The sequence below is a fragment of the Artibeus jamaicensis genome, unplaced genomic scaffold (genome assembly GCF_021234435.1).
Source record: "Artibeus jamaicensis isolate MK-2021 breed Jamaican fruit bat unplaced genomic scaffold, CSHL_Jam_final contig_1870, whole genome shotgun sequence".
In the NCBI taxonomy this organism is placed as follows: domain Eukaryota; kingdom Metazoa; phylum Chordata; class Mammalia; order Chiroptera; family Phyllostomidae; genus Artibeus; species Artibeus jamaicensis.
Genome location: NW_026521379.1, coordinates 10,967 through 36,886, shown reverse-complemented (window position 1 = coordinate 36,886; position 25,920 = coordinate 10,967). Strand labels below are relative to the sequence as shown.

The 25,920-nt window shown below is 42.8% G+C and overlaps 1 protein-coding gene and 1 non-coding gene across 2 annotated transcripts in view; both read right to left on the bottom strand.

Moving 5' to 3' along the window:
* Positions 1–18,860, bottom strand: part of LOC119056034 (adhesion G protein-coupled receptor E2-like) — a 45,779-nt gene extending 26,919 nt beyond the window's left edge. Inside the window, 12 exon segments of the mRNA XM_053671943.1 lie at positions 3,185–3,362; positions 3,785–3,862; positions 3,992–4,038; positions 4,923–5,114; positions 5,656–5,813; positions 6,089–6,242; positions 8,565–8,719; positions 8,998–9,046; positions 11,031–11,180; positions 16,300–16,419; positions 16,758–16,811; positions 18,795–18,860. Of these exon segments, the coding sequence (XP_053527918.1) occupies positions 3,185–3,362; positions 3,785–3,862; positions 3,992–4,038; positions 4,923–5,114; positions 5,656–5,813; positions 6,089–6,242; positions 8,565–8,719; positions 8,998–9,046; positions 11,031–11,180; positions 16,300–16,419; positions 16,758–16,811; positions 18,795–18,852 (1,393 nt within the window). The 5' untranslated portion in view covers positions 18,853–18,860.
* On the bottom strand, positions 12,963–13,112 carry LOC128628377 (small nucleolar RNA SNORA57). The gene has a single exon (XR_008392768.1). It is a non-coding gene; the product is annotated as a small nucleolar RNA SNORA57 (small nucleolar RNA).
* Positions 18,861–25,920: the final 7,060 nt, after the last annotated feature.

Sequence of the window (25,920 nt, the reverse complement as noted above, 5' to 3'; positions counted from 1 at the left end):
GGAGAAGGGGGGAGAAGGTACAGAAAAATAAGTAGCATAGACAGTAGATAGAAAATAGATGGGGGGCAAGAATAGCATGGGAAATATAGAGTCTAAACAACTTGAGACACATGGTCATAAACTAAAGGGTGGGTTATGGTGGGGACGGGGGGTAGGGTGGAAGGGAATGAAGGGGGGAATAGAACAACTGTAACAGCATAATCAATAAAAAATTTTTAAAAATATGTATTAACAAAAACTAAAAAAAATAAATAAAACAGAAAAAAGAAAATAATAAGAAATAATATTGAATGTCAATTCTAATTTAAAAAATAATAAATAAATAAATAAATAAATAAATAAATAAATAAATAAATATTATATTTAAACTAAAAAAAAGAAACCAGTATGATACTGGCATAAGGATAGACATATAGACCATCAAAATGGAATTGAGAGTCTAGAAACAAACTCACTTGTCTATGTTCAATTAATTTTCAACCTGAGGTGCCAAAATCCTTCACTGTAGAAAGAGTAGCTTCTTCTACAAATGGTGCTTGGCCACCTGGTTATCCATAGATACAAAAAGAAGTTGGCATTTTACCTCATTCATTAAACAAAAAGTGAACTTAAAATGAGTCAAAGACTTATATTTAAGAGCTAAAACTAGAACAATTAGGAAAAAATGTAAGGGCAAATATTCATGGTGTTGAATTTGGAAATGGATTCTTAGATATGATACCACATGTACACACAAGAAAAAAATAGATAAAGTGGACTTCATCATACCCAAAGCATCTGTTCATTAGTGAAGATGGTGAAGAACATGAAAAGACCACCTTTGGAGTGGCACAGAAGCTGCAAATCATGTATCTTATAGGATATCCTCTTAGAATATATTGCAAATGCTTACAGCTCAACAATCAAAATTTAAAAATAGGCAAAGGACTCGAATAGATGTTTATCTAAAACACATACTCAAATGTTCAAAAATGACAGGTAAAAATGTTAAACAGCATTAGTCATTAGGGAAATGCAAAACAAAACCATAATGAGATGTCACCTGACATACACTAGAAAAGCCATAAAACAAAACAAAACAAAACAAAACAAAACAAAATGGAAATAACAAGTGTTTCTGATGATATGAAAACCCTAGTAAATTGCTGGTGGGAATGTAAATGGAAGAGGCATTTTGGAAAAATAGTTTTGTGGTTCCTCAAAAAGTTGAATGTAGAATTACCACATCACTTAGAAATTTCATTCTAAGTTATGTACCCTAAAGAGCTGAAAATGTTATTCAGACAAAACTTGTACACCAATATTCATATTAGCATTATTCACAATACTCAAAAGGAGGCAACAACCTACATGTCTATTAATAGATGAATGGATAAACAAATGTGGTATATCCATATCTAATGGAATATTATTCAACCACAAAAAGGAAAGAAATATGATACTGTGAACCCTGAGTAACCAAAGACACCTATTAAGAAGGGCTCCTGGTAGCTAACTGGGCTCAAATTAAAGAAAAGCAGAAGCCTAGCAGCCTTTCCTGCACCGGGCCTCTCAGGCGAACTGTACATCACAGACTTGTCTCTATGCTAAAGGGCCTGTCTGTACTCTAAAATGCCTGCCATCTGAGCCAGCCCTTATAGAGGATTCCTGGAATCCTATTTCAACCAATAGGATTGAGGATTCCCCATCCAGCCAAGGCTGCCCAGTGGCAACCAATCAGACAGTCTCTATTCTGACCAATCAGGAAAGTACCCTTTAGATCAATCAAACTGTATGCATTTGACATCATCATTTGCATGAGAATGGAACAATCAGAAACTGGGGGTGAGGACTTTTGTCCATATAAGCTGCTTCGTTTCCTGGGCTGTGTCTCCCGGGCTGTGCTGAAACACTGAAGGTGTCTCACTAAAGTGTAGTAAAGCAGGCCTGCGCTTCATGGAGCAGAGCTGAGCAGAGTAGAGCGGACTGCTGAGGAGCAGAAGAGAGGTTTAGCTGGAGAGGGCCTGTCCTTCAGCAGTTCTGTTTTCACAGCCTTGCTGTACCACAACTGAACTATTTTGCACTGAGTACTTTTCTTCTTTACCACACCCCAAATTGGGGATTCCTGTCTGTGTCTGAATTGGTGCCAAGTATCATCTGCTGACAATACATGCTACCACACAGATGAACCTTGAAAACATTCTTAGGCAAAAGAAGCTAAATTATAGGGTAATGTACCTAATGATTTGATTTATATGAAATGTTCCAAATAGGCAAAACAGGTAAGTGGTTGCCAGGGGCTGGAGGAGGAAGAAATGAGGAGCAACTCCTTAGTGGGTACTGTGTTTGGCTTTGAGTGATGAAAATATGTTAGATGAAGAGGTGATGATTATAACTCCAAATGTACTAAATGCCACTGAATTGTATAATTGGTTAAAATGGTGACCTTTATGTTGTGTGAATTTTACCTCAATAAGACAAATCATTTAAAATATCAAGTAATATTAAATATATATTCTTTAAAATAAAGTAAATTATTCTCTTTTGAAGCCTTTTATATTTTAAATTCTTCATTATCTTTATTTCATCTGTTCATAATTAATTTTATAAGGAAAATATATTATTTATAAATGTATTCATTTCTCTTTTATTGAGTTATAACTGACATTACTTTCAGATGTTCAGATGGTTCAACACGTGTATATTGCAAAATGATCACCACGATAAGTCTAATTAACACCAGTCATTATACATAGTTACTAAATTTTTAAGATTTGCTATAAGGACCTTTAAGATTTACTCATGTAGATGCTTTCCTATATGTAATACAAAGTTATTAACTATAGTTGCCATGCTGTGTATTTCATATCCCCATGACTTATTTATTATGTGACTGGAAGTTTGTAGCCTATGACTCCTTTCATCCCTGTCAACCACCTCTCACCCCCTGCCTCTAGCAACCACCAGTCTGGTCTCTGTATCTATGAGTTTGTTTTTTAGATTCCACATACAAGTGATATACAGTATTTGTTTCTGTCTGACTTATTTCACTTTGCACAATTTATTCATTTCTTTTCAAGCTTTTATTTTAATTTATTTATGAGAATAACACTGAGATACAAGTGTGGTTACAAAGCTGCTCTGAGGTTGGAATGAGGTGGAGAATGGACAGAGCAGAGCCAGGGGCAGAAGGCCTGGTACTTACCTGTGCCTCCAGCTGCATTAAAGGTCAGTGACTCATTGGGTGGGATCTTGCTCAGCTCTCTGAAGACATGCTCCATGTTGAAGAGCAGGTTAGTGGCCACAGAGTGCTGCTCTGAGCGGGCACAGGTCTTCAGGTCTTCAGGGTTCTCCAGTAGGCCATCAACCACCTGTATGACGTTCTTGAGTGGGGAGTGGGGAGATGGGGACACAGAACCAGTGGATATTGCACCAGAGGAGCTACAGGAAGACTCTACCGACTCGGCTACAGAAAACCAATTATTTGGAGATTTAAATGGTACCAGATGGGATTCCCTGAGTCTTCGCCCCTGCAATCCAGTCATTCAGAGGTCAGCCCTGTTCATGAATGCCAATGTTGATATAAACCCAAAGGGCAGGAACAGCGAGAAGAAAGATGCTAATCTGTGCATGTGGTGTCTAACAGTGAGTACAAACTCTGTGTGTCTGCTCTTCCCACCCACTCAGGAGAGATGGGGACTCAGAGTAGGGTACCAGTGTGTTGGGGTCTGTCTCTTCCCAAACCAAGGTTTCCCCAGTCCTCTATGAGATGCCTCCACCTGCCTCCCTTGGGTTCTGTCCTTACCTGGATGGTGTCCATAGCCAAGGATGATGTGAAGTCTCTACCCAAATCATCAATTTCTTTTAAGAATCGGGAATAGCTCTGGGGCAAGGGGAGATGAGATGGTCAGAGAGACTCCCAGGTGGATAGGGGAACTTGGGGAAACTAGGTGGGTGCTGCAGGAAACATGGAGGTAGTTCCTGCCTCTTGGTTTCTGCTTGAGCCACTCACCTTGCTGTTGATTCTAGGGGGTGCAGACCAGTTGGGGAAGGATGCCCCTGGTAGGGAGAGAACAACAATTTATTTGGTGTGTGTGTGTGTGTGTGTGTGTGTGTGTGTGTGTGTGTGTTGGGGGTGAAGTCTATTGACGGGTCTGGCAAGGTGCCTTCCCAGATTGTCATTTGGTAATTCACAGACCCTGGTTTGGGAGCATCTGGAAGAAACGCTTGTCCTCCATTTCCTCCCCACTCATTAGTGGGCCCCTTTTTTTATTCACATGAAGGCCTCATAGCGTAGTAATGTGGTAGCCTAGATGCTCTGTTGTCTGGAAGTTGATGGAATCAGCCTGAGTCCTACCTGTCTGCCACCCCCAGTACCCTCAGCTTTCCTGGGAAGCTCCCAGTTGGGGTGGGGGACAGAGACACAGTGGGACTTCTTGAGAACTGACTGGAAAGAAAATGCTGTATCTCACTAGCAGGATCCATTCTGGGTTCCCATAATAGCCTTTGTCCTAATTCCTAAAGGCTGGCTGCTCACTGGCTGAGTTCTTCTTGGATTCCCATTGATGCTGTCAGGGCAGCAGTTCTCCCTCAATGCCAACCCTGAGAAATCTTGAGAGAGATGGTCCAAGAACCATCCCTGAGGCAGGCCCTCCACAGATGAGACTATAGTACAGGGGGAGAATGAAGAAGTTGCTGGACAACACAGGGCCACCCAGACAGTGACACCAAGTCCTGGTTGGTCACTGGGGGCTGATGTCCAGCCAGGCATCCCTGGTGCCTTTCTCTCATTCCTAAGAAGGCATCCTCTAGACTGGCAGGGAGTGGTGAGAATCCATGTCTGAGGAAGACCAGCAGAGGTGAGGGTTGTCTGGCTGAAGAGGGGAGCGGGTGTGATGAGTGAGGAGTGGCAGACATTTTCTGTGCCCACCAGGGACACAGACCTCTGTACCCCCATTTGTGAGGTAGTTGTCCCCGATGGTGCCCTCTGTTGTAGCCTGGTTCAGATGGTAACCTCTTCCGTTTATGTGACTCTTCAAGCTTGTGTGTGTGTGGTGGGGTTCGTGTCATCCTTCCCAAACCGGGCCCAACATTCTTCTGGGTCCTCGTCATCTGGGTTGTCCTTACATGGTGAGCTGAAATTACTGGGGGGTGGTTCAAAGGCATCACTTAGAGATAGATGGAGTCTGAGCAGCTGAGAAGTGGGGCCAGGGTGTGGGGGTTGTTGGTTGGGGACAGGGCTGGCCAGGAAAGATGAGCCCACCCTAGAACCTCCACTCCCATGTTTCTGGACAAACTTACTGGGTCTGTCAGAAGCCAGGAGGCCTGAGAGCCTGTCTGGTGTGGCCGAGCTCACATGTGCTGCAGTGGGGGAAGGTCTCTGTCTGGCAGTCACTGGTGATGGTGGAGAGGATGGATATTGTGCTGGAACACAACATACTATGAGCTCCTGAAGTCTTGGATGTCATCCCTCTCTTGATTTATGGAAATAAGATGCCAGAAAGGCAGGAGGGATCCTTTGAACTTCCAGAAATGACTCTCTGTGGAGGGTTTTGGGCCTTGGATTTCAGAGAGGGCAGGTGACCAAGTAGGACAGCCCTCTTATGTTGTGGAAAGTGGGCCAAATGACCCAAAACTTCACAGACAAGCAGGTGGAAAACACAGGGAGGTTCTTACCTTGACATGTGTTCTCATTTTCATTCCTGAACTCTGTTTTTCCAGAATGAGGCCTATATCCCGAGTTGCACCTGCAGTAATAGCTTCCCTCTGTGTTCTGGCAGTTGGCAAATTTTCCACAGGACACCACTGAGGGTGGTTCACATTCATTAATGTCTGGAACACAAGAAAATAAAGGGTCACCTTCCAAAATATGAAGTATCCTAATATCACTCCCCCTCTTGTTTCATAAAAATAAGATTCCAGGTTGGCAGGAGGGACATTCTGAACATCTGGAAGTGGCACTCTGTGGAGGGTTCTGAGCCTTGGGGTTCAGAGAGGGTAGATGACCAGGTAGGTGCTCAGAATGGCACTCTGATGACCGAAGAAAGTGGGGCAATGGGCCCCAAACTGCAGGGACAGGGAGATAGAGGATGCGGGGTCATTCTTATTTTGACACGTGTTCTAAATCTCATGGGGCAAATACATTGCCCCAGAAAGAAGCTTGTATTCTGGGTCACACATGCAGTAGTAGCTCCCCTCCATGTTCTGGCAGGCTGCCAGTTTTCCACAGGACACTGTCAAGGGTTGTCTGCACTTATTGATGTCTGAAACAAAATGGGGCAAAGGGTTACCTCCCAATGGTGTAAGATCCCATAAGACAGGCCCTGGTGCCCAGCCAGAAACTGTCATGGGGACTGAATAGTACACAGGTCCAGGGTGGCACTCCTGGGGCTGGGCTGGGCTGGGCAGAGCCAGCTGCTGCAGAGCCCACTGACCTCTCTGTTCATATGTACTCTCTGACTGCTCTGAGAGCACCTAGACTCAAACACTCTGTTGTGTCATGATGGGGCAGGAAGGAGGGCTGCATCCCCCATTCCAGGACTTGAGAGGTAGATGGAGGCACTGCCTCAGGCTACAAACGCTCCACTGTGGTGCTGTTTGCACCACTGGAGACCTGGGAGTGGCCTCTAGTCAGAGAGAGTGTGGCAGTGGAGGCCACTCTCAGTGCTGAGATCATGGAGGGGGTCATGGCTAGGCACTGTCCAGGGTGATATTATCATTCACACCTGAAGATAGAGCCAGGTGTCTGGCCTCTGCCCATTGAGGTCTCCACCTCCCATTACTCAGAGTGGCCCAAGGAAACTGCACCCTCCTTGTCAGGCCCTCTCCCAGCTCACAATGTCTGCCCTTTGGAAGATGCCCCAGGATGTTTTTCTCAGGGGAATCTTCTTGTCTCTACCTCTGGAGGAAGTTCCCCCTTATCAGAGCCCATCATGGGGGTGAAATGAGGAAGCAGCACAAAGCTGTTCACAGCTGAGTCACTACAGTGTTTTCTGGCATCTTATCTCCTTGTTCTCTGAGCCTGAGACAGAAAGAGATGCCAATGACCTAGGTCCCCTTTGAGTAGCTCAGGGACTCACTGAGCAGGGGCTGGACACTGTTGGATAAAAACAATGGCTTAATGAGAACCACATACACAAGAATGAATCAAAATGCAGATGCAGGAAACCAAAGACTTTGGAACCTGATAGGACTCTCATCTGGTCTCTTTCAGATCAAAGTTTCTTCTTTGAACATGTGGGTTTTCCTTCTAAGGTCCCTGGCCTAGTCTGTGGGTGTCAGCACTAGGTCAGAGAAAAAGCAGGAGGGATGCTTCTGCTCTTGGTGAAATGGCGACAATGGCTGGAGGCCTGTCTTCCAGGTTAAGGGTGTGGGGTAGAGAGGTGTGAGAAACAGCTGAAACTAGGTGTGTGGCTCTGGAAGATATGACAATGGGAAATTACTCAACCTGACAAGTGTGCTCCCAGCAAGGAGCTGGGATCCAGTTACAGTAGCAGCAGGATCTCTTCCATGTCCACTGAGTCTACAAATTTTCATGAGACAACCACATGTGAATGCACAAAGGACTTTTTAGGAATACCTGCAGGGTCATGGGTGGAGTGGACATTACTCAACATCTTTTTCTTTCCCCTAATAAGATGTACTTTTCACTCAATATTAAATACCATATAGATACTTAGAAAACAAAGAAAATGCAAAAACAACAAAGAAAATCACCTATAAGTTCACTACACAGACTACTGGGAAATTTTAGGTATTTTTAAAATTGTTTAAAACACAAATGAGTGTTTTTAAATTATCAATAAACATGCATCTAAGACTATTTTGAGTAGATGAAGAAAATTTCTTGTTGTAAAAATCATATAATTTTTTCCCCTTGTATACTGTGGTAAAATTCACACAGCATAAATTTACTATCTTAACCATTTTAAGGATACTTTCCTTTCTTGATCTTGTGTTATTGAAGAATAAAAACTCCAGTTTTAGTCCTGGATCTAGGTTCTACCACCTTATTAATTGTGTGATTTTGGATAATTTACTCAATCCCTTTGCTACAAATTATGATATTTTAAAAAACAATACTACCATGAAACCATAAGTGTCCTAGAATAAAACATAGGAGCTGAACTCCTTGACATTAGACTTGGCAAAAATTTTTTGGATTTGACATCAAAAGCAAAGGCAACAAAAGCAAAAATAAATAAATGGGGTTACATTAACCAAAAAAGCTACTGTATAGCAAAGGCAACCATCAAGATAAAACCTACAATTTGAGAGAAAAATGTTTGCAAATCACACAGCTGATAAGTGGTTAACATCAAAATACTATATAAAGGACTCAGAACTCAACAGAACAACAACAACAAAACACTATGCAATCTAGTTTAAAAATGGGGAGTGGATTTGATAGACTATTCATGAAAAACTGCCCACGTCCCTCTTTTTTCCCAGCCCTGCCTTCTCTCTTATCCTTGACAAAGTGCTCCTGTGCTGCTCTCAGAGATGAGGGCTCTGGATGCCCCACAACCTCCCGCCCACTCAACAATTTCTGTATGCCCTCCAATCCCCCACCCAAGTCTCTGTACCATTGCAAGTCTCCGTGAGTTTGGTGATGATCTCCCCAGATGAAGAGCTGAATCCCGAAAGACAGCGACAGGCAGTGGCATTGACACATGTGGAGTGCGGGGGACACCATGGAGCACAGTCTTTGGGGACAGAGGCTGTGGGGATGGAGACCATGGTCAGAAGGCCCAAGAAATGGAGGAAGTCAGCTACCAACTGGGGGTCCAAAAGGAGAAGGGTGTAGGGAGGGAGTGATGCTACCATTGGATTTGGAAGAGCTCAGAAAATTCTAGACATTTATGGAGGAAGAAATGCTTCTGTTAATTCCAGAAGACCATCTCTGGGTCCAACTTGTGGAGTAAGCCTCCTCTCCCCACTTGTTGGTGAGAGGACCCAGACCTCAACAAGCACTCCTTGGTTTAAGTCACCGGGCCTGGCTGGGAAAACTCACCTTTCAGGTTTTCCTCCGCAGCAGTCAATGTCAAAAACAGCTGCAAAATGAGTCCTGGGACAGATAGACAGATGATAAAGATAGGAAAGTGGAACTTGTTTCAACCCTTGTCCACCTGTCCATTGCCACCTGGGCAGGTGGCTCTAGCCCTGCAGCCCACAGCTTTCTGACAGCTTCTCTGAGGTTTTTACACTTGGAATCAAGGACTCAGTCTTTCCCCTCCATTTCCTGGGACTCCCCAAGGAGTCAGTCATTGACAGTCACAGCCCTCAGGGAACTTCAGGTGCCACAGGTAATGGGACAGAACATACACACAGCTGATGACAGGGACACATCTTAGAAACCCCAACCTCTCCCAATGGAGGATGTACATTTTACAGGAGGAAGAAAGTCCTCATATTGGTTTGCCTTCTACAGTGTCCACATACGTTGTTCTTTGGCAATGGCAGAAATCTGCTTTGTGAAGACCTCACTCTCTCCTCCCTGGCAAGTAGGTGCCATTTCACATGGAGGCATCCACCCTATGGGTGACTGTGGTGGCCTCGATGCTCTGTTGTTCAGATGTGGGTGGAAGTGGCCTGAGTTCTCCCTGTTTTTCAGCCCCTGTGCCCTTGCTTCCCTGTGCAGCTCCCAGGTGGGGTGGGGACATCATGGTTACCTATGGCCTAGCCTGAGGATTTGGACAAAGGCCAGGATGGGCTTCCAGGGAACCAAGAGCAGGAGGAATGCTACATCCTCTGAGCAGTACAAATCTTGGCTCCCAGTGATGGCCTTTGTCCTCCCTCCTCCAAGCCATCCTGAATTCTCCGCGGGACTTCAGTGTTGTTGGCAGAACCAAGCTCACATCCATGCAAACTCTGACACTCCAGCCCCATGGAGCTGGGTCAGGACCCACCCGTGAGCCCAATTCCTCAAAGGGCTTGCAGGAAGGAGTGAGGAGAATAAAGATGATGCCAGATAAACCTGACCCACCCAGACAGTGGAAGATTCCAGCCTGTGGTGGACAATGAAGGTTGGTGTCCTGTCCAGGGCGGTCAAAATGCCTCTTCTAACCCCCACAAAGGCATCCCTTGGACTGGCAGGAAGTGGTGAGAATCCACTTTTGAGCAAGGCCAGTGGTAGGTGAGGGCTGGATGACTTGAGAGGAGAGCAGGGTCTGATTGGTGAAGGGTGGCAGCTGTTTCTATCATCTGGCTCCTTGGTTTCCCACCAGAGACAAAAACATGTAGGTCCTGCTGAGGGGAACTCAGCCTCCATCATCTGTCCCCCAGTGGTCTGGGCCCCCAGGTGGCCTGGGTTGCCCTCTACAGGAGAGAGTTGGGCATGGAGCAATGGTGTCCAATTATGTCCTTTCTTTCAATCTCATCAAGATAGGAGCCTCTTCGTTTTATCCAGCTTTCCAAGTATGTGTGGGGTAGTCTGTGTCACCCTACCTACTCCAGCCATCTGAGTTGCCCACAGGCCCAGGAACTGACTTGTTAGATTAAACAAGAGTGGAGACTTGTTTGGGGAAATAGATGCAGCTGAGCAGCTGAGCAGTGGAGTCGGGTGCAAGGAGGAGTTTCATCAGGTGTGGGCGTTGACTAGGGCAAGGCCAGCTGGGGAACATGGACCTGCCCTTGATTCTTTCCACTCCCACATTTCTGAACAGGGCCCTTTAAGGCCTGTGGATTCTGAGAGTGCTCTTGGGGTGGCTGAATCCATGCAGACTCTAGTGAGGGAAAGTCTCAGCCTGGCAGTCACTGATGAAGAAGACAAAGATGAATACTGCACTGGAATGCAACACTCTGTGAGCTCTTGAAGCATCTTGAATGACACCTTTTTCTTTGAGTTATGAAAATAAGATATCAGGTGGTAACAAGAGGATGTTCCAAAATTGTCTAAGTGGCATTTGGTGGGGGAGTTCAGAGTCTTGGGATTCAGAGAGGGTGAGTGACCTAGTAGGGGCCCAGGCTACCCCCCCGCCATGGCCTGGAGAAAGGACTGAGAATCCCAAACCTGATGAATGAGGAGAAGGAAGACACAGAGTTATTCTTACCATCACATGGTTTGTGGGGATCAATGTCGAACATTGCCTCAGAAACAGGTCTGTAGTGTGGGTTGCACATACAGTAGCTCTCCATGAAGTCCTTACAGTCTAAATATACTCCACAGGAAACTCTTGAGTGTGGTCCACACTCCTTGATGTCTGGAACACAAGAAGACAAAATGTCACCTCTCAAAGGCATAGGTTCTCACAGGTCAGAGACCCTGGCTTACAGTCTGACCCTGTGATAGGGACGGGACAGAATGCAGGTCCAGGGTGGCACTCCTGGGGCTGGGCTGGGCAGAGTCAGCTGTTCCAGAGCCTGTTGACTCCTCTGCTAATCTTTACTCTCTGGCTGCTCTGAGGGCACCTAGACTCAGACACTCTGCTGTGTCATGATGGGGCTGCATCCATCTTTCCAGGCCTTGAGGGATAGACGGAGGCACTGACTCAAGCTATAAACCTTCCGCTCTTGTACTGTTTGCATCATTGGGTTCTTGAGGGTGGCTTCCAGTCAAGGTGGCAGTGGAATTTGAAGGCCACCCTTAGTGGTGAGGTCATGGAGGGAGTCATGGCTGGGGGCTGACCAGGATGCTGATCATTACACCCTTGAAGACAGAGCCACATGTCAGACCCCTGTCTGTTGACAGCTTCCACCTTTCCATTATTCATAATAGCTCAAGCACACTCCACCCTCCTGGTCAAGCACTCCCCCAGCTCCCAGTGTCAGCCCTTTTGCGGATACCCCAGGATTTCTCAGGGGGCATCTTCCTGTCTCCACCCCTGGAGGAAATTCCTCCTTATCAATGTCCATCACAGATGTGAAATAAACAAGCAGTATGAAGGTGCTCATAGCTAAGTCTAAGGGTGTCTTCTGGCATCTTATCTCTCCATGTTCCCCACACATGAGAGAAAGATACCTGTGAACTAGGACCCCTTTGAGTAGCTTAGGAACCCTTGGAGGAGGGGCTGGACACCACTGGCTAACAAAAAAAAAAAACAAACAACAAAACAACTTAATAAGAACCAGGGACACAAGAAATCAAAATCCAGGGACAGAATGTTTAACCTTGTACATTCCAATCAGAGGATCAAAGACTTTGGATCCTGAAGGGACTTGTGGGGTCATGATGAGTCAAGGCAGGCAGCTGGTCTCCCTAGGTCAGAATTTTTTGTCTGAATTCATGGATTTCCCTTTTATGGCCCAGGCTGTGGTGTCAGCACCAGGACATGAGAGGAGCTGGGAGCAACACACATCTGTGGCATTCATATTCAACCCCTACTCCCTTTCAGATGATGGCAGTGGCTGGAGACCTGTCTCTGAGTTTCATGGGGTGGGGTGGAATAGAGTGGGGGATAGGTGGGAACAAGGTATGTGGGATGAGAAGACATGACAGTGGAAAACCCCTGAACCTGACAAGCACCCTCAAAAAAAGCTTAGATCCAGGTACCTTAGTAGTAGCATCTTCTCTCTACATCTGCCCAGTTTACAGTTTCCCATGAGATATGCACATGCAAATGCACAGAGAAACCTTTAGGCAGACCTCTACGATGTTCATGGATGGGCTTGGCAGTAGTTACAACAATGTGGTTTTTTTCCCTGATAAAATTTACTTTTCCACAAACTTTAAATAACACATGGATACTTGGAAAACAAAGAAAATGTAAAAAGAAAGCAGATAATCATACACAAGTCCACTATATAAACTACTAAAAAATTTAGGGGCGTATTTTTCTCATCTCGTTAAACATATTGGGAATATTTTCATTTAGTACCAATAAAGCTGCATCTAAGAGTATATTGAGTAGAGGAAAAGTATTTATTGCTGCAAAATTTTATTTTGCTCCTATTTTATGGTGATTAAACATACATAATTAAATTTTCCACTTGAACCGTTTTTTAAATTTAAATTTAAATTTAAAATTTAAAATTTTTATTTTTACCAGTGTCCTGGTGTTTGAGGATAGAACCAGCAAACTGGAAACCTTTGGCACCACAGACATGATGCCGAGGGAGCTGGAGCCCTTTCTCTCTGCCTCCGTACATTGCGGGGACCAGGACCACTTGCCTGACCCCCCACCAAGAAGAGGAGGGTTGAACCATTTTTAATATTATAATTTCATTTTATGTTCCCATTTTCTTGATGAATAAAACTCCCTCAGTTTTAGATCTTAGTTCTACCACCTTATTCGTTGTAAAATTTTGGCAAGTCACTAAATCTCTTTGAGCCAAAATTTGATAATTTAAGAACTAATGCTACCTTGAAATCATAAAATTCATAGAAGAAAACATAGGTTGGAGTCAGCTCCTGGACATCTGTCTTGGCAATGAATATTTGTATTTGATACAAAAAAAATAAAGACAACAGAAGCAACAATAGACAAGTGATACTACATCAAACTAACAAGCTTTTGTACAGCAAAGAAAACTATCATCACGATGAAAAAGCAACCTGCAATTGGGAGAAATTATTTGCAAACCATGTATCTGATAAGGAGTTAACATGCAAAAATGCATAAAAATTCATACAACTTAATAGCAGGAAACCCAAATAAATGATGGGGGACTCAAAAGTTGAAAATTTTTAGTTTAATGTAATAGTTAATAAGCCTAATAGCTAATGCATGTAAAAAGCTATTGTTTCAGGAACTGCAGGTATGGCCCTCCCTGACTCCAGGAGACCACCAGCGATTGACATTTGTGCTCCTGAAAAGACCATAAACAATCAAGGTGGTATCCAAGTCATTGTGTTCCTGGGAGAGACAGTCCACTGCCCAGAACACAGATGAAAAAAATCACCCAGGATGTGGGGGTGACTACTTCATGAGAGGTTCCCCTGGTGCCACGGACAAGCGTGAATGAATAAATATGGCTGAGACATGCTGGATCTGCTTTGGGGTGGAAGGTGGGCCGTGGCCAGTTTCTTAGGGGAGACAAAGGCCAGCAGAGGCCAGTTTCTCCGAGGAGAAAAAGGCCCCGAGCGCCTTTCTCCATAGCCTTTTATTGGGTTGTAATACACAGGAATACAGGGCGGCAAGGATCAAACAGTAGATAATATTACAAAGAGATCCGAGTCAGTGTCTGTCAGAAAGAGAGTTGCAGAAACTTTGGGAGACATACTCATTTCCTCTTGGACCCTTATCATATGAATGAAAGCACTTTTAGCAGAGCAGATTTCACAAGTTAATCAGCAAGTCTTTGTGATGCCAGATTTTCCCTCAGGACACGCTCTAGCAAGACAAAGAGCTGCACCTCTCCCCAACAGATATTCAGGCTTAAGAGGATTAGAGCCAGGAAGCGCTTTTCCCAGAGAACATGGGGACTCAGGCTTTGACAAAGCTGGGGGGCAAGAGTCCATTGCTCCCTCTTTGTTGAGCACCGCCCCCCCCCCCCCCCCCCCCCCCCCATCCTTCCATGAAGGCCTCCCAAGTGATTGAGTCTGGCTTAGGTTGCCCCCTGCTGTCAGGGGTGTTACCCGTCATTGACTTCCGACCAAGCTTTGGAGGCAGGGAGAGGAACTGAGGCAGCATTCACTACCAGAGACAGGCTTTGTCTCCTGCGGCTGGCATTCCAAAGGTCGTCTCTCACCCTTAGCCACAAGGGGTAGAGATACAATTCCTAAAGTCAGGAAGAGCGGTCTACAACAGCAGGACACAGTTAAAGAAAATGACTGGTTGGCGGATGAAAGGATGTTAGGGAAATTGCCAACTGCAGCTTTTATCTAATTGACCTTTTTTTCTGAATTCCAGACCCCTTACCTACACTCTTCTCCTTATAAAAAGGGTCAGTTGAAAATGAAATTTAAGATGGTCTATTAGGGTACAAACCCGCGGTCTTCTCAGATTGCTGGCCATTCTGAATAAAGTGCCCATAAAGATTCAATCCCTGTCTCTGCTTACTGGGTCTGGTGGTGATAGGCAGCACAAATGCTGGCTTTTCCAGTTTCAAAACAGATTAAAAAATGGGTAGAGGATCTGAATAAACATTTTTCAAAGAAGACATCCAAATAGCCAACAGATACATGAAACAATATTCAACATCACTAATCACTAGACATGCAAATCAAAACCACATAGAGATATCACCTTACACCTGTTAGAATGGCTATTATCAAAAGGACAAGAGAAAACAAGTGTTGGAGAGAACATGAAGAAAAGGGACCTTGGACATTTTTGGTGGGAATTTAAATTGGTGCAGCCCCTATGTAAAACAGTATGGAGGTTCCTCAAAAATGTAAAGATAGAACTACCATGTGATTCATCAATTCTATTTTTGGGTATATGAGAAGTAAAATGACAATCTTGAAAGATATCTGTATCTGCATGTTCATTGCAGCATTATTTACAACAACCAAGATACAAAAACAACCTGAGAGTCCACTGATAGATGAATGGATAATGAATAATAACGAATATCATTCAACCATAAAAAGAAGGAAACTCTGTCTTTTGTGACAATATGGCTGGATCTTGAGGGCATTAGGCTAAGTGAAATGAGTCAGAAAGAAAAATACAAATACAGTATGACCTCAATGTGAAATAAAAAAACCACAAACATATAGATATGGAAAACAAATTGGTGGTTTCCAGAAGTGGGGTGAAATGAGTGAAGGTGGGGAAAAGGATCAACTCTAGCTCTGCCACCCTGGCTCTGTTGTGAGTCTGAGCAGGCAACCATGATTGCGAGTGGACAGGATTCCTGGTGAGTGTGAGCTGGTGGGGGAGCCTGAGGTTGCAGGCTCTCAGTGTTTCTTTCCTCCTGTTGCTCCCCTTATTTTTTCCTTTCTTTGTGCAATGAAAATAATAATTACAATAACAGCAGTAACACAAAAATAGTCACATTTGTTGACAATTTGTTGAAATAGTCACAAATTGTCACATTTGTTGACAATTTCTCTGTTCTCATCTTTAAAAGTTTTTTTCATACAGATAATTATGAAACCTCACACCATTCATGTGGGGTACACAGAGTGATTATTCCCAATATACAGACAAGGAAACTGAGGGGAAGAGAGGAGACACAATTTCCTGAAGGTCAGAGAACCAGTCAGTGGTAAAGCTAGGCTTTGAACCCACACAGCTACTGTGTAAGCTCTCGACATGCTCATACTAATCACAAAATCCTGATTGCCCACTTCCCTCATGCTCTCCTGCCCTGCCTCCTCTCTTTAATCTTCAACTAAAAGCTTCAGTGCTGCTCTCAGGGATGGTGGCTCAGGATGCTCCACAATCTTTCCCAACAGCCTCTTTATGTCCCTCCATCATCCCCAAGCCTTCATACCATAACAACTTTTCAAGTGGCCAGTGAAGACATCTGGAGATGCAGAACTGAATCCCGGAGCGCAGTGACAAGCATGGGCATTGACACATGGAGGGTTCGGAGGGCACCATCGAATGCAGGCTGTGGGAACACAACAGTGAGGATGGAGACCATGGTCAGAAGGCTCAGGGAATGGATAAAGCCATGGACAAATGTGGGCCCAAGACTGGAGAAGGGGAGAGAAAGGAGGGGTGGCTGCTATTGGAAAAGGAGAGAGAAAAACAAAACAAAACTCTGGGTATTTAGGGAGGTAAAAACAGCTTCCCTTATCTCCATCTCTCACCTTAAGGGAAGATGGTATTCCCTTAAGACCATCTCTGAGCCTCACCTGCAGAATAAGCCTTCTTCCCTCCCAACTGGCGAGAGGACCCAGACTGCAGCTTAATATCACCAATGGGGGTCTGTCTGGGCAGACTCACCTGTATCTTTCAGGGCTGCAACAACCCAAGGCAACATCAGCAGCACTGACAGTTCTGGGACAGAAAAAGATGGAGAGATGACAAAGAAAAGAGAATCAATCTCCAATTTCAACTCTTGGCTGCATGGCCATTGCTTTCTGTCGAAGTGGCTCTTGCCCTGCAGTCTACAGCCTTCAGCAGGTTCTTCTTGTACTTTATTCAGAATCAAGGACTCCATCTTTCTCCTCCATTTCTCAAGACCCCTGACACCCCACCCAGCAGAATCAGTCACCAAAAGACACAGTCCTCATGGAACCTCAGGTGGCACAGGTAAGGGGACAGAACATACACACAGCTGCTGAGAGGGATACGTCTTAGAAACCCCAACCTCTCCCACTGGAGGGGGTACATCCTAAAGGAGAAAGTCCTCAGACTGGTGTCTCTTTGCCCAGACCCAGTTTCTTATTTTCTGTCAATGGCACAAATCTGAGGATTTTTTCCAGAATCATTTCCCTTGTTTAACGTACGTTTTCTGGGTATACAAAAAGAACATGGGTATTGGAGTTAGACTCCAAAAGTGCGAGTCCTCCCTCACAGTATCAACAGGAATAGGAGCTTTGGAATCAAGAAAAGGAAGGTGATGAGGGGTGAGGAATGAGAACTAAGGCACCTGCAGGTTGAGCCATTATCTCCTGGGTAAGTGGCCTCTCCAGATAGAGGACTGTGGCTTCTATGCCTCCTTCTATGCAGCTTCCAAATGAGCTCTTGGTCGCCTTATTGTGCACTGAGGGCTCAACTTTTGCCCTTTCTCACCCTGTTCAGTACTGAGAAATGTCACTGAACAGACTGCGTGGTATGAAAACCACTAAGGGTGCAGAGGAATAAGCTCTACCCTACAGGCAATAACTGGGTCACCTATCAGAGTCTGTCATGTCATCCATGTGAGCATGAACCCAATGAAAATTCAGATCTGTGTGCCTTTACAGGAACTTCATTCCATTATTAAAAAATCATGCTCCAAAAATCAGATAATGATAAATATGGCTATTTTTCATAAAAACCAGAAAGCAAATTATAACCAATGGGGACAATCTGTAAGGAATACCTAGCTTACCAGATGACAGTTATTATCTGAAGCATTGAAAGAAATAAAGACTAATCAGACTTCAGCTAACATCATTAATATTGATTTTTACCAATTCACTGTCCTTTACATCCTGCCATGATATGCACACAAAGATAATGTATTTCTTAGCATAATGGAGTTTTCAGATAATTTGATGATCTACTCTTCTGAGACAAACAATATAGGCAGTGTGTTAATTAATCTTGTGGATCAAATTGGCTAAGCCACAGTACCCAGACATCTGGTGAAACACAAGGTGAGATGTTGGTGTGAATATGTTTTTTTTAAAAGATGAGATTAACATTTATATTGGTAGACTTTGAGTAAAGCAGATGACCCTCCGTAATCTGGGTAGGCCTTATCCAATCAGTTAAAGACCTGAACAGAAAAAAGACTGACTTCTTCCTCTGATGGAAGAGAGAATTCTGCTTCCAAATTGCCTTTGGACTTGGATTTGAGATGCAATGTCAATTCTTCCCTGGGTTTTCAGCCTACTGGCATGCCCTGTGGACTTTGAATTTTTCAGCCTCTACTATCTCATGAGCTCATTCTTTATAATAAAGCTCTCTCTGTCTCTCTGTCTCTCTGTCTCTCTACCTCTCTCCCTCCCTTCCTCTCTTCCTCCCTCCCTCTCTCTTGCATGTGCTTTCTCCTATTGATTCTGCCTCTAGAGAAATGACTAATGCAAGGGGTAGAATGAGAAATGTCTGTTAAGTCCTCAAGTATGCCCTAGGAATGAGTTTCACTAACTTTCCCTTTGAGAGTTAATACATATGAGCTAATACCCTTCTCAAAATTTGTTTGTTTTGTTTCTTATAAAAACAGTGAAAAAACAAGCTAGATATCAAGAAAAACAGGCAATATTTTCAAACTGGGTAGAGAGTTCCCAGATAGCTTTAACTGTCTATTGTCACTGTTATAATTCTACCTACCTGGCAGGAGTCTTAGACATCTGTTTCTCATGGTGTAGACACCAGCAAGCCCAGCCATGGAAGACGTCTGATCTTGGTCTGTGTGTGTTAAAAACACTCCCTGTTTTAAGCATGTGTTGTGCCCTGGAGGAGGTGACTTAGGAAACCACTAGTTTGGATGCTTTCTTCCCCAAATCTGCCCAATAATTAACTTCTCAGAGGCACCACTTCTTCTTAAGGATTTGCATAGTTTTACAAGTACTTGTACTAGAAGCCTCCTTGAAGGTGTTTTTTTTTGTGTGTGTGTGCGTGTTTTCTTTTCTGTAACTGTTTTTTAAATTTTTGACACTATTACAGATGTGCCCCATTTCCCCCCTCCCCACTTTCCACCTAGCCACTGCACCCCCCACCAGCCTTCACCACATTGCTGTCTGTGTTATGCATATGTGCTCTTTGCCTATCTTCTAGTCCCTCCACAATCTCCCTCCCGTCTGACAGTTGTCAGTCTGTTCTGTGTATCCATGCCTCTAGTTCTATTTTATTCATCAGTTTATTTTATTCATTAGATTCTATTTATAGGTAAATCATATGGTATTTGTCTTTCTCTAACTGGCTTAATTCACTTAGCATAATAATCTCCAGGTCTATCCATGCTAGCACAAAAGGTAAGAGTTCCTTCTTTTATACAGACACATAGTATTCCACTGTGTAAATGTACCAGGGCTTTTTTATCCACTCATCTGCTGATGGGCACTTGGGCTGTTCCCAGATCTTGGCTATTGTAAACAATGTCGCTAGGAAGATAGTGGGGCATATATTCTTTGTGATTGGTGTTTTGGAATTCTTAGGATATATTCCCAGGATTGAGATTGCTGAGTGTGACTCTTAAATTTCTTGACATAAGAAGATGTGATATTGTGTAATCAAAGACCTCCCCAAATTAATAATCACTCTGCTAGTCTTTTTTGCCTATTTAAGGACCTCAGGTCACAGTGAACAGCATTATCTATTAATAGACATTTTATTGAAGTATAACTGACCTACGACATTACATAGTTTCAGATATACAACATCATAATTCAATAACTGTGTATACTGGGAAATAATAACCACAATGTCTAGTTAACATTCATTACCACATACTTTTACAATTTTTTGTCATGAGAACTTTTAAGATCTACATTGTCAGCAACTTTCAAATATGCAATACTTTCTTACTGACTATAGCCACCATGCTGTACATTAGATTCCATGATTTATTCATTATATAACTGGGATTTTGTATCTTTTCACTGCCTTTATCCATTCCACACCCTGCCCTCCCACACCCAGCTTTTCTCTGGCAATGACCAGGCTGTTTTCTGCATCTAAGAGCTTTTTTTTTTTTTTATTTCACAAAAGAGTCATATGGTATTTGACTTCCTCTGCCTGACTTATTTTTCTAGGCCTAATGATCTGAAGGTCCATCCATGTTGTCATGAATAGCAATATTTCATCCTTTTTATGGTTAAATAATATTCTCATCCATGGATGGACACTTACATTGTTTCTGTGTCTTGGCTATTGTAAATAATGTTGCAGTTAACATTGGAGTGAACATATCTTTTTGAATTAGTATTTTCTTTAGGTTAATACCCAGAAGTTAAATTTCTGGATCATATGGTAATTTTATGTTTACTTTTTTCAGGAACTTTCAAAAGTTAAATTTATGTTGCTATTTTGAAATAACTAATAGGTTGATGTGAAATTGTAGAAACAATGCTAAAAGGTCCTGTGTGCCTTTCATCCAGGTTCCTACAAAGGTTACATTTTTATGTAATGATAGTCAAATACTTAATCCAAGAAATTAATATTAGCACACTGAATGTAAATAGTTCTGTGACATTTTCTCCCATGTGTAGATTCCTATAACTGTCTCTGCAACCAAGATACATAAAGATTCAATCATCACAAAGATCTCTTCCATGTTACACCCACATTCCTAAACCCTGGCAGGTCTAAAACTAAGGTGTTTTTTATTCTTCAACAATACTCCTAACAGTCTTAGATTCACACCTACTGCTATGTTTTAAAAGAAAAGGAAAACAGCCCTGGCTGGTGCGGCTCAGTGGATTGAATGCCAGCCTTTGAACCAAAGTGTTGCCAGTTTGATTCACAGTCAGGGCACATACCTGGGTTGTGGGCTGGGTCCATGTCGGGGGTGCATGAGAGGCAACCACACATTGATGTTTCTCTCCCTCTCTTTCTCCCTCCCTTCCCCTTTCTCTAAAAATAAATAAATAATTTTTAAAAAGATAAGGAAAATATACTTCCCAAATTTGTCTGTAGTCTGTGTGATAAAATTCTGTTAATTTTCTCTGCATTTTTTACATTTTCTGTTATCTATGTGTCCATGTCAATTAGTTGTCTAGGGCTGCTATAACAAAACAAAACAGACCAGACAGCTTGGACAACAGATATTTCTTTTCTCACAGCTGTGGAGTCTAGATGTCCAAGATCTAGGTGATGTCGAGATCTCTGGTGTCTCTTTTCTTAAGAACACTGATCCTATGTAATTAGGGCCCCAGCCTTCTGTCCTCATTTACCTTTACTACTAAAAGACCTCCTCTCCATATATAACTGCAGAGGTTAGAGTTTCAACATATAAATGTAATGGGGACACAATTTACTTAAAATACCATGTTTTATTGAATATTCGTGAAAATTATGGAAAGAGTAAATTTTACATAGGAAGATGTCTTGATTTTCACTTAATTTCTTAAGAATATTTTTTTCTGGATATAGAATTCTGGGTTGACAACATTTTTCTTTCAAAACCTGAATCATGTTGTGCTACTGGCACCCATAATTCCTGATGAGAAATTAGCTGGTGTTTCCATTGTTTTCCCTTTACTGATGAATATCATTACTTTTTCAATCCCTTGCTGCTTTCAAGATTTCTTTCTTTGCCTTTAGTTTTCTAAAGTTTTATTTTGATGTATCTTGGCCTGGATTCCTTTTAGTTTATCCTGTGCAGAGTTTCCTCAGTTTTTGAATGTTTATGTTTTTGTCTTCTGGAAAATTTGAGAAATTTTTATGCATTTTTTCTCTGAATGATTTTTCAGTTCCATGTTCTCTCATTCCCTGTAGAATTTGAAACAGAAATATTAAATATACTTTGTTATAGTTCCACAGGTTCCTGAGATGATGACAATTCTTCTTCTCCTCCTCCTACTTCTTCTTCTTCCTCTTTTTCTTCTTCCTCTTCGTTTTCTTCTTGCCTATTTTATGTCTCTTGTTCAGATTGGGTAAGTTATATTGTTCTGTCTTCAAGATTATTGATTTCTCCCCCTTTGTCTCATTTTGTTATTAAGCAAATTCAGCAGAGTTTTCATTTAACTTATTAAACTTTTCAGGTCTAAAAATATTTTGGAGACCAAAGTATTTTGAAGACCAAATATTTTGGTCTTCATTATATCACCTGTTTCTTTGTCAAGGTTTTCTATTTCTTTACTGAGATGATCTATGTTTTCCTTTGTTACAAGACATTGTTTGCAATTGCTCATTGAAGCATTGTTTGATTATGGCAGCTTTAAAGTACTCATCAAGTAATCCTAATTTGTTTCTAAGCTAAGATTTTCCTGGCTCTTCATAGCTCAATGATTTTTTAAATTATATCCTGGATACTTAAGGTATTATATTTCAAATCCCTGGATTTTAATAAAACCTTCTGTTTTGGAAGACTTCTCTGACACCATGCCATCTTGTTGCTGGAAGTGAGGCTGAAAATCCAAGTTTCCCACTTGGGTCCACTGACTCTCTGGTGAGGAGGGATACCTTGTCACTCCTGAGTGGAGTAGGAAGTTATCCCTTCCACCAGCCCGCTGCTTACACCATTCTTTCTTGGAAGCCTTGCAACTGCTGCTCCCACGGCCTCTACTGATATAACTGAGAGGAGCTCTCTACTATTGGGTTTGATGGAAGTCTCAGCTGCTTCTCTGCTACAACCCCATTGGGGTGGCAGGAAATGCTTCATTATAGGTGGGTTAGGGTACAGCTCTAAACTTCCCACTTGACTTTTGATGATGAGCATAAGAATGTGACCAGTTTTTCTCTGCGATGTTTACTTGGAGTGGGGGAAGTTACTATTGAAATATTTTATGTTTTGCTAGGCTTTCCCTTTTCTGGTCTTTGGATAAAAAGGGAAGATATAATCTAGCTGCCCATTCCAAATTGAAATCTGATTAAGAACATTGATCCTTTCCATGAAGATGGAGGTGTAGGTAGAAACACTTTTCCTTCTTGCACAACCAAATCTAAAAACAACAAAGTTATAGCAACATAAACGCAGCCAAACCACAGAAAATTGAACTATATGGAAGCCTGACAACATCGAACCCTTCAGCCAAACCAATAAGAGGGCCAGAGCCAACTGCAGAGTGAGGTCGGGCAGGAAGGACCCACTGGACCTACCCCAGCACGTGGCCCAGGTGCGCCGGCAGCTGTGGGTGGATCCCAGGTGTGGAGTAGTGGGTGGGTCCACTGAGGGCTGACCGCGGTCACACATTCGAGTGCAGATAAACCATAAACCGGTGAAAGAGCTAGCAGTGAGACAGACCGCACAAGCCCCAGAGGTGAGAAGTGGCAGAGGGGACCGCAATTGTCCCTCGCTGACCCCGCCCCCAAGTACAGCATCACAAACCAGCAACCTGGGTTACCCTGCCCTGGTGAACACATAAGGCTCCACCCCTCATACATAACAGGTGCAAACAGATCAAAACATTATGGCTCAAGGAGAACAGCTTGAAGCTCCAGAGCCAATACTTCTAAGCAACCAAGAGATAGACAACCTATCAGATGCACAGTTCAAAACACTGGTGGTCAGGATGCTCACAGAACTGGTTGATTTTAGTCACAAATTAGAGGAACAAATGAAGGCTAAACTAATTGAAATAAAGGGAAATGCACAGGAAACCAATAGTAATGGAAAGGAAACTGGGACTCAAATCAAAAGAGTTGACCAGGAGGAAGAAAAAAATGACCAAACAGAAAAGAATGAAGAAACAAAAATTCAAAAAAATTAGGAGAGGCTTAGGAACCTTCAGGACATCTTTAAACATTCCAACATCCAAATTATAGGGGTACCAGAAGGGGAAGAAGAACAGCCACAAGTGGAAAACTTATTTGAACAAATAATAAAGGAGAACTTACCCAATCTGGCAAAGGCAATAGACTTCCAGGAAATCCAGGAAGCTCAGAGAGTCCCAAAGAAGTTGGACCCAAGAAGGAACACACCAAGGCACATCATCATTACATTAGCCAAGATGAAAATGAAGGAGAGAATCCTAGAAGCAGCAAGAGCTAAGGGGACAGTCACCTACAAAGGAGTTCTCATCAGACTGTCAGCTGATTTCTCAAAAGAGACCTCACAGGCAAGAAGGGGCTGCAAAGAAGTATTCCAAGTCATAAAATCCAAACACCTACATCCCAGATTGCTTTATCAAGCAAAGCTTTCATTTAGAATGGAAGGGCAGATAAAGTGCTTCTCAGATAAGGTCAAATTTAAGGAGTTCATCATCACCAAGCCCTTATTATATGAAATGTTAAGGGGACTTACCTAAGAAAAAGAAGATAAAAAAGATGAACAGTGAAAGGACAGCAAACTCACAGTTATTAACAACCACACCTAAAACAAAAGCAAACTAAGAGGACGGCTAGATCAGGAGCAGAACCATAGAAATGAAGATCATATGGAGGGTTAGCTACAGGGGTGTGGGAGAAGGAAAAGGGGGGAGAAGGTACAGAAAATAAGTAGCATAGATGGTAGGTAGAAAATAGATAGGGGGAGGGCAAGAATAGTATGGGGAATATAAAATCTGAAGAACTTGAGACATGTAGTCATAAACTAAAGGGGGGGAATGGTGGGGTAGGGGTGTGCAGAGTGGAGGGGAGTGAAGAGGGGTAATGGGACATCTGTAGTGGCATAATCAATAAAATATAGGGAATCAAACCCGTGACCTTTGGTTACAGAACAATTTTCCACCCAACTGATCCACACCATCAAGGGCTCAATTTTATTTTGATTACAATTGTAATGGGAATAATCTTTCCTCAATTTACTATTAATGTGAGAACAGACATGTGGCATCATCAGGTGCAGATTGGTGTTCAAAGATACTCCTGTCCACAGGGGTCTAAAATTATGCTCTGAATAGGATGTACAAGCTATTCTGGACCTAGTGCACAGACCTCAACACTTTGACTGCTGGCATCCTCAGTATTTATCCTCCCTGGCAATATAGTTATGTATTCTTATCCCAAGGGGTGGCCCTAATCACACAGGATCAATGTTCTTTTTAAATATATTTTATTGATTATGCCATTACAGTTGTAATGGCATAATCAGTTGTTCTATTTCTCCACCTTCATTCCCCTCTACCCTGCACACCCCTCCCCCACCATTACCCACCTTTAGTTTATGACTACATGTCTCAAGTTCTTCAGATTTTATATTCCCCATACTATTCTTGCCCTCCCCCTATCTATTTTCTACCTACCATCTATGCTACTTATTTTCTGTACCTTCTCCCCCCTTTTCCTTCTCCCACACCCCCTGTAGCTAACCCCTCCATATGATCTTCATTTCTATGGTTCTGCTCCTGATCTAGCCGTCCTCTTAGTTTGCTTTTGTTTTAGGTGTGGTTGTTAATAACTGTGAGTTTGCTGTCCTTTCACTGTTCATCTTTTTTATCTTCTTTTTCTTAGGTAAGTCCCCTTAACATTTCATATAATAAGGGCTTGGTGATGATGAACTCCTTAAATTTGACCTTATCTGAGAAGCACTTTATCTGCCCTTCCATTCTAAATGAAAGCTTTGCTTGATAAAGCAATCTGGGATGTAGGTGTTTGGATTTTATGACTTGGAATACTTCTTTGCAGCCCCTTCTTGCCTGTGAGGTCTCTTTTGAGAAATCAGCTGACAGTCTGATGAGAACTCCTTTGCAGGTGACTGTCCCCTTAGCTCTTGCTGCTTCTAGGATTCTCTCCTTCATTTTCATCTTGGCTAATGTAATGATGATGTGCCTTGGTGTGTTCCTTCTTGGGTCCAACTTCTTTGGTACTCTCTGAGCTTCCTGGATTTCCTGGAAGTCTATTGCCTTTGCCAGAT